Source organism: Rattus norvegicus, chromosome 19 (genome assembly GCF_021556685.1).
Source record: "Rattus norvegicus strain SHRSP/BbbUtx chromosome 19, alternate assembly SHRSP_T2T, whole genome shotgun sequence".
Taxonomy (NCBI): Eukaryota; Metazoa; Chordata; class Mammalia; order Rodentia; family Muridae; genus Rattus; species Rattus norvegicus.
Genome location: NC_141552.1, coordinates 22,478,714 through 22,496,062, shown reverse-complemented (window position 1 = coordinate 22,496,062; position 17,349 = coordinate 22,478,714). Strand labels below are relative to the sequence as shown.

The window sequence follows — 17,349 nt, the reverse complement described above, 5'->3', positions numbered from 1 at the left end:
ACCTGGCACGGTTGCCCCACCCCAGGTAAGAAACCCCTCTGTCCAGAGGCCATAACTGCAGGAGACCCCTGGCCAAGTGTCTATAGCGCGCCTTGTTTGACTGGACTGTGCTGAGGACCAACCATACTCTCAACAGGAAGGACATGGGAGAGGCTGTTTCTGTGAGGTCCCAGGCCCTGAGACGGCCAAGAATAAACCCTGTCCTTGGGAAAGCCATGGAGACTAGGAACCCAGGGGATCTCTGCAAACACCAGGGCTGGCAGAGGACTCTGATCCTCTACAGCAGCTGCTCTCAATCTGTGGGTTCTACATCAGCGCTCCTGCACACCAGACATTTACATTACAGTTCCTCACAGTAACAAAGTTACACTCATGAAGTAGCTCTCCAATAAGTTTATGTTGGGATGACAACGACATGAGGAACTGAAATAAAGAGTCACAGTGTTAGGAAGGGTAAGAACCGCCATTCTATAGGAACCCAGGCATCTGCACTCGGTGTCTGGAAGTGTGATAGGCTAGGCTTCACCCTCAGCGATGCCAGCATGTGGGCACCAAGCCTAGGTTCCACCCCAATGCTTACTGGATATGTGCAGGCCTGGTTCCATCAAGAAGTAATAAAGGAACCCTTGGCAAAAAAACAGTGGGTACCAAACAGGTCAGCAAAAGACATCCCCTCTTCTGCAACTCCTCTCAGGACGGCTAGTCTTCCCAGGAGGCCCCGGCTATATCAAAACCTTGTCTCCCAGTGCTTGCCCATTGGTGTCTTGGCCATTTTCAGATTTGAGGACTTTGAACAGAATAGCTTCCAGCAGATTTGCATCAATGAATCCAACAAGTAGTTGCAGTCCTACTTCACCCAGCACATCTTCAAGCTGGAGCAGGTGAGAGTGGACACCTATTCCCCAGCCCAGCCCAGCCATCACCCTGAATGTCAGCTGTGTCCCTCAGTATCAGCAGGATGGGGCCTGGGCACCGTAGGTTCCCCAGGACCTAAAGCTATGTCCTTGAACTCAGTGCCATGCTCAGCCCTTCCAGCCTCTTTCAACCCTTCTGGAAGCTCAACTGCTCCTGCAGCAAGGCAGCAGTGTGCACATTCTGTCACGTCATTTGTGTGTGTCTACAGGAGGTCAGAGCCTGTCCCCTCTGGTCCTTTCTTTTGCTGTATTTGCCTTTCTGAGGAGGCAGCACCCACAGGTATGGGAGGCAACCACATGCATATTCTGCAGCCATGTCTGATTCCTCTGAGGCTCAGTCCCACTTACACACCTACCCTCCAACCTCCCCCCTCCATGTCACCCCTGGGGCTCTGTAAACCTTCCTGCTTTCTGTCTTTATATAACTGGTGACACTGCAGCCCTCAGTGTTGTCATACAGTGTTAGTTTGTCTTTGCACTGCCTGGAGGTCTGACTTAGGAGAATGGCTACCATTCTCATTCCTGTTCAAGGATCAGAATCTGAATCCTATGTAAGGCTGAATAATATTCCAGCACATGGCTGGGCCATGTTGAATTCACACAGTCACCTATGGATTTTATGTTTTGGCTTGTAAACACACACATATAAGACTCAAGTGACACCCAAGTGGAGAATTGCTGGAGTCCTCCATGGCTTTCTGAACTGTCTGAGAGACCATCCTGTCCACAGTGTATAGGGCACCATCTACTCATAGCTCACACAGCATGAGAAGATTAGTGAGGGTTAACCTGGCTTCTCTGTCTCCTACTTTCTGCCACACTAGCCCTAGCATCTTTCTGTATTGCAGTGAATGTTTAGAACCCAGGAGGATGGCAGCTTCCTTGCTCAAATATAGCAAGTTCCTCCTTGCCTGCTTTGAGACTGAGTCTCATGCAGCCCAGGCTGGCTTTGATCTCACCATTAGTTACGATGGCCATGAACTCCTGGTTCTCATGCCTCAGACGTCTCTGAGCGCTGGGTGACAGGTATGCACCACTCTTAAGTCCTGCCACTGGGACAAGAGTGAGCAGAGCCAGCTCTGAAGCACACACTTTGCTGGTGTCAGGGATGACTGACTTATGATCCTGTCTTCCTTGCCCATGGCCCTTCTCCTTGGTGCATGCCATCCTTCCTCCCTGTGACTCATGGGGGACACCAAGCCTGAGGATGTCAGGAAGAAGTTTACTTACTTCACTGGGTTGGAGGCTGTTAGGTTCCTGCGTCAGTAGGTGCGATTCAAGCTAGAAGGTTTGTGGCATGAAAAACTGGAACAGAACTGGAATGGCAGGAACAATCGTCGCCTGGTTCTGAGAAGACCAGGTGGGCAGAAACTCATCGTTGGGCAGGTAGTGAGCTCAAGACCAGGCTGGGCATTGCTCAGTGCACGTGAACAGGTGTGCTTACATGGACATGTGTTTCCCCCACATGGTCACCACTTATCCAGGCACGGTGAATACTCCAAGGAGCTTTTTATGTTTTAACATTGTGTGTGTTTGTGTGTCCATACATACATATACACACATACATTCGTACATAAACACGAATACAGGTACCTGAAAACACATGCATATACATGACTATACACATTCATGCTCATGCACAGATATATAAACAACTACATGCATACACACATACATACACACACATACACACATACACACATACATGCATACACACATACACATATACATACACACATACACACACATACAATACATATACACACATACAAATACACCTATACACACATATAGACAGACATATACACACATATACATATACACGTATACATGCATTAACACATTCATATCCACACGTACATACAGACATATACATATATACTCACATACATGTAAGCACATGAGTGGAAGCCAGAGGACAGCTTGTCCCTTGGTTCTCTCCTTTTTACCACGTGGGTCCTGGGGATTGAGTCAAGCTCATCAGACTTGACAGCAAGCCCCTTTAACTGTAGAGCCCTCTCATTGGCTGCCAGTTGCCTCTTTCCACAAATTCTATCCATGGTGGAATGTTTACAGTTGTTATTCTCATGATTCCTTCAGCAATAGCGCAGACATCATTTACACTGCATTAGGAGTTATAATTCATGTAGATGTCAGGAGAGCTGGAGGCGTGCATGAAGAAGAGAGCCCACTTTCAATGTCATTATGTGGTATTGCCTTAGGCCCTTTTATACACTCCCCTGGCTTTGTCTGAGTATATGTTTGAGGTCTCTCTATGACTGTGCAAAGAAGTAAGAGATAGGGCTGGGCCACAAAATAGGAAAGTACTTGTTCATCCAAAAACAAAAACAAAAAACAAACAAACAAACAAAAATAGCTCTAGGGTTAAATATTGGTGCTAGTACTGAACTACACAGCCAGAAGGTATTTTTCTAAGTAAATAACACAATATTGGGGATGACAATATGATCAAATATCCTACAACATAAGTTTGCAATGTTACCTACATTTTATAAATCAAGTCTTACCACCGTTTTGGTTGTTTCCAATCCTGTCTGAGTGCATCATCACGGGAATCCCAAGGAAAATCAGAAATGGGTTCTTGAAGCTGTTGCACAGGGCCAGTATAGACCTAAATACCACAGAGGAAACCTTGATTCTTATCACAAGGGATCATTCACCATCCCTCTTGTCACATAACTTATGACAAGAGGTCACCTTTCCTAAACTTAGCCTTTTTCCCGAGTGCTGCAGAAGGGAAGACCTGGTGTCAAGGGGTCTGGATTCAAACCACAGGACACTGAATTCATTTAAATAGGTGTAGTTTATTAATGCACACACCAATACAGTTCAACCAGAGCAACAGCTCACAACTGTGTACTGGACATTGCTAGGCCCCGCTCATTGCAAAATCCACATGGGCTGGTGCACAAGTGTTGGAAATACTTCGGTCTGTGGGCCCTGACTCAGGCCATTTTACACATAATTGTTCCTATTTTCCTTGAATCTATTGGGTCCTATGTGAAGAATACACTTGGGGAACTTGTTAAGATTAACAAACCTCATAACATACAGAACATAACAGGGTATGTGACCAGCACCACACAGTTCAACGTCAGAGTTTTTTGTTCTTTGTTAGTGTTTTTCTTGGCATCCATGATGTGGAGGCGTATTACAGAGCAATAGGAAAGAGCTGGCTGCTGTGTAACAAATTCACTGCTATTAAGGTAGGTATGGGGGCAAGACCTCAGCAATAGCCCTTAAGATCGGAAGGAGATGATGTGTTTAATAACTGAAAGGAGCTGCCTCAGCTGTGTTTCTCTGCCTGCTCAGTGCCCATTCAACATCACTCTGTCCCTGAAGAGGAACTCAAGGTCTGCCCCCAGCTGCCTGTGAGCCAGGAAGAGGCACAGAAAGGCAAGGCCACAGCACTGGTTTCCAATCCCTCAGTAATGCTGGATTTCCAATAATGTACTTGTATACACAAATACACTGTGGTAAGTTGCAATAGATACTAATCATTTCTCACATAGGGCAGCACTTGATTGCCTACAACTAATTCTATTAAAAAAAAAGAAACCTGGCTCTTGTAGAAATATACAAAGAAATACCTAGGATGGTGGGGGATGAATTCTGCCATGGACTGAACTCGTGGAAGTGGGGTTGGGAGAAAGATGCTGGTTAAATAGCCCACCAGGTTCACATTGTGTCAACTTGATTTAATCTAAGGACAAAGAAGTGGAGTATCTCTGATGGCTTTCTTCTAGTCCCTTTAAAGCATCACTGGGGTTTGAACTCAGAACTTCACACTTCTTGATGGGGCAACTACACTCAAGGAAGCTTGAGACTGTCATAGGCACAGTATTATGCTATATATACAGAGTAGATAATACTAAGATGTTCAGATGGTGATGTCCATTTGTATGCACTCTTAATGTGGACCTAAAAAAAGAGAGATCAAGGTCCTTAAAATAGAAAGATCAGTTCCAGTTGTTTTCTACCATTCCAAACAGAACGACTGGTAGGGAGAGAATGGTAAATAATCGAGAATTCGTAGATGATGCTTTGAATGAAGTGTGGATTTCTGTGCTGGTTTAAAACAGGGTCTCAAGTATCACATGTTGCCCTCTACCTGGCTGGCCAGGATCACCTTGAGCTCAGATAAACCTCCTTTCAGTTTGAAATAATTAGGCTTAAAAGAGTGGCCTCCAAGGACTGTGCACACAGCATTAGCCTTTCACAGTTGAGGTGTGTAACCCACAACTATAGTTTTAGCCATGTTTTTCCATGTCTACCAGCTATTTCAGATTGTTGCTGTTCTATGCCTGACAATCAAGGATGCAGAAAAATAACCTGATACAGAGTAAGGACATGGTGATCACATCTTTGCCTCTTCCGTACATACTGGATGAGGTTTGTTAAAATTCCAATATTGCAAAAAGCTTTATATAGGGCCCATCACATTAAGGGTCACTATGCACTGTTCTATCTAAAATGGCCTAATCAGAACTGACTCCCATATAACACTTCCTGCAATCCTCATATGAGAAGCTTGAGCTTTTAGTTTTGACTTTGTCTTTTCTCGTTCTTTCTTATTTTTTGCTATATAAGTTGAGACAAAGGTAGTTAAGGCCATGAATTTGCCCCCAAAATTTGAACTACGGATGTGATCAATCAGTGTTAGTGGGTGCATTCTATAAAGTATTCATTTTTTACTATTATAAATGTGTTTTACTATGATAAATGTGTTACTACTTTTGTGTTTGGTGTGGTGGCCATTTCCCAGTGTACAGGTGCTGGGACCTTGCTCTATCCACTTAATGATGTTTATAGCCTCATTTTAGACATTTCTGTGCACCCTCTATATCTCTTGTTTATTTTATTTTTCTGATAGAAGCTCATGGTACATCTTACTCATGCCTGTGATCAGTGCTCCTTTAGCGACATTGGTGCAGAGAGCAGAACCCCACAAGCAGCATGAGGTTCCCTTCACTGGTGTCTCCAATATTGCATTTTCCTCTGCCAACTGGTCTCCACACTTTTCCTAGCACCATAAAGACTTCAACTCTTTCTCCTAAGGAATTTTCTGGCAATTGTCGATTGCTAAGCACATGACTTCATGAGTGTTCCCCTAACACACACGCATGTTGTAACCTACCATGCAGACTACTTCTTGATGTGATATAAAGCACCTGTACATAATGAGACAGGAGAACTTTTGACTGCATATTCAAGCTGGTGTGAAATCTCAGGAAGTTTTAATGGCTTACATTGGTGAATGAGGACAATGTGAGTTAGGATGAGACATTTTTTGGGAAAGATTTGAAAGGAAACATTCATTTAGATGCATAGGAATTACTAAGGTTTTTTATAATCAAGCCTTGAGGAAAATTTGGCTTTGGAAGCAGGAGATGCTCAGTGACTCTGCCCCAGGAAAGTCTCCTGGAAAGGGCCCCTCTGCTTATGCTCAGTACAGGGAGAACATTAGCAGGGAGGCAAAGTCTGCTCCCCATGACATCAGCTGTCCCTTCTTGGACATTCTATTGTCTCCTAGAGAGTTCTGGAATCCTCTGTGATGTCACCAGTGTTGTAGTGACGACCAGTGCCCTAGTTTCTCTCAGTCTGAGTCTGGCGGTTACAAGCTAAGACATGTTTTCCTGTCTTCGCAAGCGTTTTGGGAGGGGGAACGTCGATTCTGGAGAGACTAGAGTGAAGGAGTCTGGCCTTTCGTCTCAAAGTAATGATGGACAAAGACAGCACTTCTGGGGAATGTGGAGTAAGTTCTGGGCAGTGTATTTTGAGCTTCCTGCCAGGGTGGCTGCAGGCTTATGCTGACCTTTCTAGCAATGGGCCACAACAACTGGAGCATCTGAAAAGGAATTGAATTTCCATGAATATCACAATTCCTGAAAGTCAGGATTTCAGAACTTTAGTTTCCCCATCCCCACTGGGAGGATATGGTAAGGCCAATGCTATTATACTGTGGACTTCTGGTCTTTACTTTTCAGTTCATTTGTTATGTTACATTGATATAATAACCTCATCAGTAGTCATGGAGGGTCCACCTTTTCTGAGTTTAGACAGGGCAGCAATGTATTTCACTATCATTGCTTCTTTAAATACAGTGGGTATCTGACAGTAGTAACAGGGAGAGATTGTGCTCCAGGCAATAACCTTATGTTCTTAGACCTTCTCTGATTTCTTCTAACTGGCAGGGTCATCGTTAGCTTTATATATTAGAGTGTGTGTTACAAACATGTTTCTAAAATACCAAAACTATTTGGATCGTGTAGACCAAGATTCAGCCTGTAACCTATTCGCACTTCTGGGGCATTTGGTATTTCACATAGGGACACTGATAAGTCTGTTGAACATATCCTCCCCGGAAATGCGTTTTAAATCCAAAGTTGTTGGCTTAGAGTATCAGGGTAGGGCATCTGAGTGTCTCCAATCACTCAAGTTTTCTGGATGGTGAATTTATCATCTGAGTTCTGAAGCCACAGGAGTGAGGGTCCTGAAACCAAGCTGTACCCTGTTCAGCTGATGATAATCCTGGAGAAGCCATCTCCGTGGTACATGTAAGCACGTGATGTCCGGCATAGGGAACACCTGGCTGCTTATGTCTCTTGGTATCTATAGAGTAGTGGGAGAACTGAGATCCACTGAGGAGGCCTCTTAAGCATAGACCAATCGCCTAGCAGTGACACTGGGTTCCTGGCTTATTCTCCTGTTTAGGCCTCACTGAGGTCTATGAACACTCTATGCATTCTCCCCATGCAGGTTCACTTGTGTTCTTCTACCTACAGACGCTGGGAGAGAAACATCATCCCCTGGCACTGAACTAAGCGAGAATCAGGCCAAGAAGGAAAAGGAGAGGCTGATTAAAGAGCTGCAGCTCATTACCGAGGAGAGAAATGACCTGAGAGATCGCCTGAGGTTTCTGACAGAGAGATCCATGAAGAACAGGTATGAATCGCTCCAAATGCTCTTGTTTCATTCCTGGGTCTGCAAGGTCACCTTCTTATCCTATTAAGGTTTTGGGTTCTAGAAAGCTGTGCCTCCCTAACCACCCTGTGCTAAACCTCACCTCCCATATAGTGGAGATTCAGAACCTGACCCTTCCTGAGGAGTGAGATTGAAAATGGACTCATCTGCTTCCATTTATTTAAAAGCAGAACTTGTGGTCTGAATGAAGAATTCAGGGATAAAGTCAGGGAGAGTGAGTTCCCAGTGTGCATTTGCAAAGCCCTTGACAGCTGGTGGCTTTGCAAGATTGTAATTGCAGTGAGTTTATGGTGAGTCTCTGTACTTGCTAGGCAGGTGACTGAGTGCTGGAAGATCCAGGCAGCAGCCTGGGGTAATTTAGGACCCACCCTGAGTTCATATATTCCTAAATGCCGATGTTCATTGTATTCTATCATTTGGGGCCAGGTCACACTTCAGGCCAAATCCATATTATGAAGACCTGGAGAGAATGGAGGAGGCGGTCATGTCAATTCTGCACAACTTAGAGATGGAGAACACTGAGGTCCATGAGAACAACCATAGGCTGAAGAAGGAGATTACCTTCTCTAGGTAAGTCCTGGTCAGAAAGGCTATCACTTGTGGAATGGCCATTTCTGACTTTCTTTGTTCTGGATTGGACGGTCTTCTGCTCTGGTTCTATCTCTTGTGCTATTTACCCATCAGTGTTCCAGGGTCATTAGGACTCAGTTTTCAGTTCCATAAAAGACTGTTCTTCATCCCAGGATTGTCGAGGCATCTTCAAAAGGCTCTAGAGAGAACAGCACTGATTGAAGTCAGCAGAAGTTTATTAGGCTGACCTGGACCTATGGTGTCACACCAGGTTTTACAACACTCAGTGCGTGGACCACATGGTTAGCATGACCTTCTCTTGGTTCTACTGACCTCTTTTGAGGGTGTTGGCCCAGTACTAATTCATGTTGCCCCCATGCATTGGGCTTTCATGGATAGTTGTGGATCCATGTTCTTTCTCAGAGGTGTGGACACTAATTGGTGTCAGGCCAAGCAAACAATTTATTCTTCCCCGAATTAACTCTTTATGTTCTGTGCAGCAGCCTTATATGTATCAAGATGCATTTTATTAAGTCTTCATGGGTATCTGGGACCTGGTAGAGTTAGTGGGACTTGGGAGTAGGAATGGGAGAAAGGGCCAGCATGATCTTACTATGCAGACTGTATTTCCAGAAACCTGCTCAGCCAGCTCCTGATGGAGAACACATGTAGGAAGAAGTTGGTCCCACTGAAGCAGGAGAGCAAGGAGGTACATCTTGATTGTGCACTGAACCAGAAATATTTGGTTGACTTTAACAAGAAAGATAAAGACCATCAACGGACAGAACCAGCATTATCAGGTAGGGACCTGTTAGCTTAACAATATCTGATAAAATTTGCCAATTTGATACATCTTTGCTTCTCTTACCACCTTTCTAATTTACACTCACAACCAGCCAACCACCTCATGTAATGGAATTGTTCATTGCTCTGCCTATGCACAAGTATTCTGGGAAGTTAACCACTTTTCAGAAACTGAATTATTGTGCAAGCATATTTTGCTGCTCGTTTTGAAGCTGCAGTCTAGAAATGGTGACAGATGAATAACATATCATATTATTGCATATCCATGTGATACATTGGATCCTATGTAGAGTTTTGAACAAGTTCTTGGTTCTTTGACAAATGACACTCTGTGGTCATGTGATCTCTTGTGTAGGAAGCACCTTTGGGATAAGAACCAAGTGCAAATGTCAAATTAGTACTTGTCATTGGCTTTATCCTTGGTGACATATGGACATCTCCTTTCTTCCTGCAACCTGATGAGGTCTCTTGCCATTGCCCTGTTCTTGTTTTGCACTGGTATAAGTCTGGGTCCCATATTGTCAGCCCACATTACTGTGAGGCTCTCTGGAGATTTTGCCCTGCCCACAGAGTTAGCAACAATGATATCACTTAAAATGTCCATGTCGACTGTCCAATAGAACTGAGGTGGTAGAAGGCAGCATTCTGACAGCTGGCTTGCATTTCCCCACCAAATCAGTGTCTGAAAAACTGCCTTCCTCTCCCAGGTCTCAGAAAGTGCAAGAGAGCTGGAATTGGACACACAGCAATAAGAGAGCTTCCTGAAGAATAAGTTGCTTTCTCAGGAGTCCCTGATGACCAACATCCTGAATGGTAACAACATTTTTTGGATGAGTATTCATCCTCTGAGTTAATTTGTCATTTCTTAGAGACGCTAAATTTATATACCACTAAGCCAGCCTGACTGATTGAAGTCTTACTTTCTTCTCAGAAAACAGCACTTGAGAGACAACTTGGGGGACCGCCTTTCATTATGTGTGCTAGAGGAGAAACAGCAATACGTCTGTGCTTCTAAATGTTCGTTAAGAATATGCTTTTAGAAATATTTTTGTTATGATTTTAATTGAAGTTTTCTTTTTGTTGTTTCATATTTATATGTTCTTGTTACTATTTTTACTTTCAAATATTTTTAGATATTTTTATTCATTTTAATCCTGTTTTGTTGTAAAAATGTATTTGTTATGAATAAAAATTGAATTCTATCTCTTGACTCTTAAGACCATCATTCTTAATCAAGGGTTCTGTCCCCTCCTGTGGACTTAGAACTGACAGCTACAGATGGATCTCTGCATGTTCCATGGATCCTGGGCTAATAAGTGAATTCAAAGTCACCAAGGGGTACTCAGTGTGACAGTGTCTTTTGTGTGGAGAATGTGGCTGTTCCTCGGACACACACTTTATGATGTAATCACTGACACACTTTACCCAATTGTTAGGGTCCATGTGGTTCTTCTGAGAGAGCAGCAGGTGCTCTACCCTGTGAGTCATCACCACATCTCCTGTAGGTGGCTTTTGTTATTCCACATGAGGTGCTGTATTAGGTGGACAGGATCACCTATGATTAAATAGAGAGATCTCAGGAGATGTGTGTTCACAGGGAACTTACTGAGCTGTGCGTGCTCAACGTGTTAGGTTGCCAGGCATCCCTACAGGGCTCTGGTGTCCCCACTGCTCATTGTGGGTCAGGATCGTCCTCCAGCATCACTTAGTGTCCATATTAGAGCAGATCATTCACCTGTTATCAATGATGACCATATGTATTCTGCACATCTGATAAAATACAGAATAGAAACTAGCTTCTTGTAGGCCAGCTTGGCATAATCAGTTTTTTGATTGTTAGCAAGAAAATTATTGTAATCTAAGCAGTTTAGGAAGGAACCTCAAGAGCATCCATAGTGAATGCAGCCTGCAGCTGTGAACACAGGTTTCTTTTGGAGAGCAGGCCTGTGCAAGCCCAACCGAGGTGGGACAGTTCAAGCTACCCTTTTTCCATGGCCAATCTGGGATCGTATTGAGAATGTATTTTTTCCAGGTGACTGATTTCCAATTTGTGGAATTCATCTAACTTGCTGAGAGTGCAGGTGACTCAGAGAGTTAAAGTACAGAAGAACCAATCCAGTATGTCCACAAAAGCTTGCTGTCACCCCAGGGCTTTTAGAAGCTCAGCAGCTAGAGAAGCAATGTAGTATTTGGTTATTCTCATGCTTAGGTCTAGTCATTCACTATAAGCTGACCATGACACAAAAAGTGTCATCTGTGTCAAAACTAGTTGTAACTAGATTTACACCACACTATCACATCACTACCGTATTTGAGGTTCTCAGTTACTATCTAAGAACCTGGAAGAGGCCTGGGTCTTGCTACACAAACTCATAATTTATGTCTTCATGACACTGTGTGCTTTGTTCTGTTGATGCTACCATTGGCATACAATACCTTGGATACTTTGTGCTGACATCTGTGACATGAGACAATAGTTCATGTCATCCTATCCTGAATAAAATGTCCTTAGAGTACAGTGTAGTGGGAGGGGCCTTCTTTTCCTGTGAGATAGCAAAACATTTCCAGTCTTCAGTCAAGTCTGACAGCCATTGTCCAGTACCTGTCTTGAGTTGTCCACATTTTCAGCTAAGAGTCTTCATCCAGGCTGCTCTATAATTCTGTAGAAGATTAATAGGGTTCCAGCCCTAGGATTTAATTCAGTGTGACTGCACTTGCCGAACATGCTCAAAGCCCTGAGATCCACCCTAGCCCTCTGTGCTTTAGAGAAAGAAAATAAAGAACCACATTGCAGTTGAAGTTTCTCATCCAACAAAAGGAGAGCCTGCATAGGGCCTTTAAGTAACTCTAAACCCCAGCTTCTGCCCACAACTCCCTCCATCAATTCCATGATTGGTGTGTTTTCACTACTACTCACTTTCTTCTGTGTGCAAAGAATGTGCACCATGTCAGTAAGTGTGTGTGTATGTGTGTGTTTGTGTGTGTGTGTGTGTGTGTGTGTGTGTGTGTGTAGTCCCTAGTGAAAACTGTCGAGATACATGCAGACTCATGCTACTACTGTCCCATGGCACCTTGCAGGGAACCCTGAAATGGTGGCTACTTTAATACAGTCTAAACCGGGTGTGCATGGTTTCTGTAAGGTCACCATTACAGAGAGCAGGAAAAGCTTCAGTAGTCACATGGATGTGATCAATCAGTGTTAGTCATGCCCTTCCAGCATGGTAGACTGCAGGTTGTCTGTCCCCAGCACTTTGCTCTCTTGTGCCCAAACAATGCTAAGGTCAGGGCCATTGAGCCGTGAGGCAGAGGCTCACCACCCTCAGTGCTGCCTAAGACCCCTAAGACTGTCTCTTTTGGGTGTGTGCGTGCTGGACACTCATGGATCCTGAGATCTCCGCAGCTGAGGTGAAACAGTACCGGAGCCATTGCAATGTGGGCACACATTTGGTTTTGGAGCTGGGCCACTCTTTGACTTTTATTGAGTGGAGAGACAACTGTTGGCTGAGCCTTTGGTGAACCGGATGGCCCCTGGCCACGTCAGCAGTCAGCAGTATCAAAACTGAGCAACCAGTGTTTTATGTTTCATTTTGTCATCGCTGGTCAGTGTTCTGATGCCACAGCACATGGCTGGTCTCAATCTCCCCATGTGGCCACAATCCCTAATTGATATTGCCTCCACTTCCCAAGTGCCACTGGGATTTCTGTAGAACCCCTAAGGCAGCAGGAAGCAGGAGCTCCTGACTATTCCCTCCCTGCTCTCTGGATCTGCAAGTCGTTCTGTGTACATATGGCTATTCCCTCATATACTCTTGATGCCATGATACCTTAATAAACACTTGAATCATGCCCTGATGGCCAGTTTTCAACTGCTACCTGACACCATCTATAATCGCCTGGGAAATGAGGGACAGTCTGGATCAGACTGTCTTTTGAGCATGACTATGCGTGACTGTCTTCGTTGCTGTGGGAGATGCCAGGCAACCTCTTTTCTGATCCTAGAGTCCCTATACCCAGCCACTTGTCCCCTCTACAGCCAGACCCTACTTCTGCTCCTAGGCACTGTCTTGGACTTCCTTCCCTCAGGTGGCTTCTCTCCTTTGGTTGCTACAGAAACCTGTTATGAGGAAAGGAACAGGGAGTTAAGAGTTCAAAGCCATCTTCCCACTGATGTTCTTTCTCAGAGGTCAGTGGGACACTTAAAGAGTTTTGTGTATACATTTTATTAAGCAAGGGACAATCATGCATCAGACACAGGAAACTAACAGCACATCTACTGGACCTCCTTCAACACCTGGGCATCTCTTATGGCCTGTGCTTCTGTGTGCTGAAACCTGGGGACCAACTTCCTGTGGGGTTTTCCAGGGTGACTATGCACATTACTACACTGGCGTAAATCCTCAAAACTCACAAACATCAACAGGACTGCCACAGGAACGGTTCTACATCAACAGATACCACAGATCAGCAAGCAGAAGCATGGGAGGGTGGTGCTGTGGCTCACACACTTCTCTTTCCTCACTCGGGCAGGTGACCCGCTGAAGAAAACAAGGGGGCAGCAGGATAGAACAGGAAAACTACAACCCAGTCCTTGCATTAAACACCCAAGCACATTTAGACTAGAAGAGAGAAGTTTGCCAAGAATGAGGGCCACTTTGGACATCCATCATCAATACCCCTGGCTGTCTAGGCCAGCATCAGATCCAGCAGTCTCCAGGCAGCTTTCCGCCAGGCCCTCAAGGGTGCTAAGAGCATTAACCATGAAAAATAGAACAAGATCTCTGCCTCTTGCCTGACTGACAGCCAAGCATGTGTATGCCCTGGCTATGCTCATGCTGGGACCCCTTCTAGATATTAAGATATAGAGACCTGATAGTTGATTAGGACCCTGTTCGAAAAGGAAGACACCGGATATTTCCCTCTGGCATCCATATGTGCATGCATGGTTGTACAAGCTGGTAGAATCTCTCTCTCTCTCTCTCTCTCTCTCTCTCTCTCTCTCTCTCTCTCTCTCAAAGTTTTGAAGCACAGCAGAAGAATCTCTGGGACTCTAAGCCTGAGCAACCTCATCTGTGAGCCACAGCTTCTGTGTGAGAGCTCCTTTGTGTGAGAGGGGTAGGGTGACTGAGGAAGTTTGCTGGTGTCCATCCCTGGCCTGCATGTGCATGCATACAGAGACATGGACACATGCACATGCTGAGTACCCCTCATCCAATCCTGAAATCTGAAAACATTGAATTTCAAATCCAGGCATTCTCCTAACCTACACCTTCCCTCAGGAATTGGAGATGAGGCCTTGCAAGAATCCTCAACCAGTGAGACTGGCCCAGACCTTCTGAGATCCATTCTGCCCCAGGAGAACACAGCAGGTGGTATCAGGACAACACAGAAACTCAAGACTCCAGCCTGATGCAGGGACCGCCTGCTGGGTTAGAAGACTCAGCATCAGGTTCCTGAAGGAAAACATTACCTCTGAACACACAGGGTCGCTGTGGCTATGCCTTCAAGGCATCTTCAGCAGCAGCTTAAATGGACTAGAATTGACTATGGGAACCTGCCTGCAGGGTGATGTGAGAATCCTTTTGCTCAGGCTTGATCGCTAGATGTTGCCACAGAAAACCTTGAACTCTTCTTGGAGTACAGTCCAGGCAGAGGCTGAACACAAAACATTCTGATTATGAACTGAGTTTAACAGATAATCCGGATCCTGAAGGCCACAGGCCCAAAGGTCTGCACTGTAGGGGTGAGGCATCACTGCAGGGATGACCACACAGTGCAGGGGTGAGGAGTCACTGCAGGGATGACCACACACTGCAGGGGTGAGGAGTCACTGCAGGGATGACCACACAGTGCAGGGGTGAGGTGTCACTGCGGGGATGACCACACACTGCAGGGGTGAGGTGTCACTGCAGGGATGACCACACAGTGCAGGGGTGAGGTATCACTGCAGGGATGACCACACACTGCAGGGGTGAGATGTCACTGTGGGGATGACCACACACTGCAGGGGTGAGATGTCACTGCAGGGATGACCACACACTGCAGGGGTGAGGTGTCACTGCGAGGATGACCACACAGTGCAGGGGTGAGGTGTCACTGCAGGGATGACCACACACTGCAGGGGTGAGGTGTCACTGCGGGGATGACCACACACTGCAGTGGTGAGGTGTCACTGCAGGGATGACCACACACTGCAGGGGTGAGGTGTCACTGCGGGGATGACCACACACTGCAGGGGTGAGGTGTCACTGCGGGGATGACCACACAATGCAGGGGTGAGGTGTCACTGCGGGGATGACCAGCAGTATCCCAGCCTTGGCCTGGGAATAGCCATTGACACCCACACTTTCTGGGGCAACATTGTCTCCTGAGGATAGAGTCAGGCCAGGAGCAGCAACTGATGTTCACGAGGGACAAACTTTCTGCACCTCCTGCCCATGCTGGCCCTAGGATCTGGGCTTTTTTGGTGACATGAGTGCTGAGCCTCCCAGGTAGATGGGTTTTCAGGGGTCAGGTGGTGATTGTCACCAAAGATATCCATAAGGATAAGTCATACTGTACTAATTCCCATATTAGATCCCTTCTCACAGGTCACAGAGGCCATAGTGGGTCCTAAATGTGGAGTCAGGTTCCTGTGCACTTTTGAGGAGACTGGTCAGACATTTAGGCTTCGTGATATTTTGTTGGCATTATTTTGGGGGGGATTTTATTTTTACTGTTGGGGCCAAACCTGGGGCTGCCATGTGGAGGGAAAAGGCTTTGCCGTAGCTGTAGATCATCCCTAATTATAAACTCCTGAATTCTCCCAATCCTGGAACTATCTAGGTCCCTCACATGATGCAACCTTTGGGGCATTCCTCACATAGAATCATGGGGTGGACTGCATCCCAAAGAGAGACAGTGGGAAAAATTCCCCAGTGTCTCCCTGTGGCTGTGACGATGGGAGTGCTGACCAGTGGATGGCAGGCCCCATGTGAAAGCCTTTTGGTTTCTACTTGAGTGGAATCTTCACCATGCCTTTTTTTTTTCTTGAAACACAGGTTGCCCTGGAACTTACATTCTTCCATCACCCTGACTCAGTTTCCCATGACTGGGATCATAGGCTTAAATTACTATGCCCATTTTTCTTTTTTGTATTTATAAATCTGCTAAAAAGCCAGAAGGATCCAGAATGTAAAATGGTGCGGTCCAAGGCATTTCCAACAGGGGATTCTTGACCTAGGAGTATCCAGACCAGTGTTTATTGTGTGGCTACTTCATTCCCATAACAGCTTATATTTGACAAAGAATTCCAAGTTGTGATATCACTGGGCAGCAGGTGATATCCCATACAGCAGGACTGACTCAGGTTGTAATTAAGGCTGGAGAAACTTACTAGGACCCTGGTAATCCTACCACCCTGGGGCCTTTAGATAGCCTTAATCTGATCTTCCCCCCTGTGCTATTAATCAATTGCTCTTGAAGGTAGATTTGAATTTACAGTCACTGTGAGGCAGGAGAATTAGGACCCTACAGTCACTCTGGGCTCCATAGGAAGAGCCTGTTTCAATAGTAAAAGAGGTCACCTGTGAGTTCTTACTGTCTTCCCTGAGGCCTTACTGCTGGAGTTAGACTAGCTGTCTCACCAATTGAAGTAGAGGGCAGAATGCTGGTGCCTTCTATAGTGAGGACTAGTGACAGATGGTCTATGGAAATTCTAGAAAGGTCTACAAGTATTTATGTCCTGTGCATGGGAACTGCTGGCTTCCCTGTGTCCTTTGCCTTTATTTTGCAGTCCATGGGGCACCTGGAAATGTCCCCAAACCAGGCTGTACACAGGGCCTGTCCCGTGACTCTCACTTGCGCTCAGAGCCTGCCTGATAGTCATAGGTCTGACAGAGCCCTGACACCTGCAGAGACCACTATAAGGGACCCTGCAATCCCCACACTGCCCATCAGTGTCTATAATGTCCCTATACGACACTGAGACGGTCTAAGCTCCTTCCAATCTTTATGCTGCATCAGAATCTGACCATTGCTACTTTTGCTCCTCTCATACCCACACTAGAAGCCCTGTACC

The 17,349-nt window shown here is 45.6% G+C and overlaps 2 protein-coding genes across 4 annotated transcripts in view; both read left to right on the top strand.

Annotated features, from left to right (window-relative positions):
• Window positions 1-17,349, top strand: part of LOC147999107 (uncharacterized) — a 924,037-nt gene that overhangs the window by 396,027 nt on the left and 510,661 nt on the right. The window lies entirely within an intron of this gene.
• Window positions 6,534-10,493, top strand: LOC147999130 (disks large homolog 5-like). The gene is made up of 6 exons (XM_087596133.1): window positions 6,534-6,690; window positions 7,721-7,880; window positions 8,346-8,489; window positions 9,123-9,289; window positions 10,001-10,106; window positions 10,225-10,493. Exons 1-5 carry the CDS (start codon window positions 6,564-6,566, stop codon window positions 10,063-10,065), a joined length of 663 nt encoding a protein of 220 aa, XP_087452259.1. The 5' UTR covers window positions 6,534-6,563; the 3' UTR covers window positions 10,066-10,106; window positions 10,225-10,493.

Bases quoted from the DNA above. Each gene is read 5' to 3' on its own strand.
- LOC147999130 (XM_087596133.1), top strand. From the start codon at position 6,564: ATGTTTTCCTGTCTTCGCAAGCGTTTTGGGAGGGGGAACGTCGATTCT. The intron at 6,691-7,720 runs GTAAGTTCTGGG...TTCTACCTACAG, and splicing joins GCACTTCTGGGGAATGTGGA to ACGCTGGGAGAGAAACATCA. The intron at 8,490-9,122 runs GTAAGTCCTGGT...CTGTATTTCCAG, and splicing joins AAGGAGATTACCTTCTCTAG to AAACCTGCTCAGCCAGCTCC.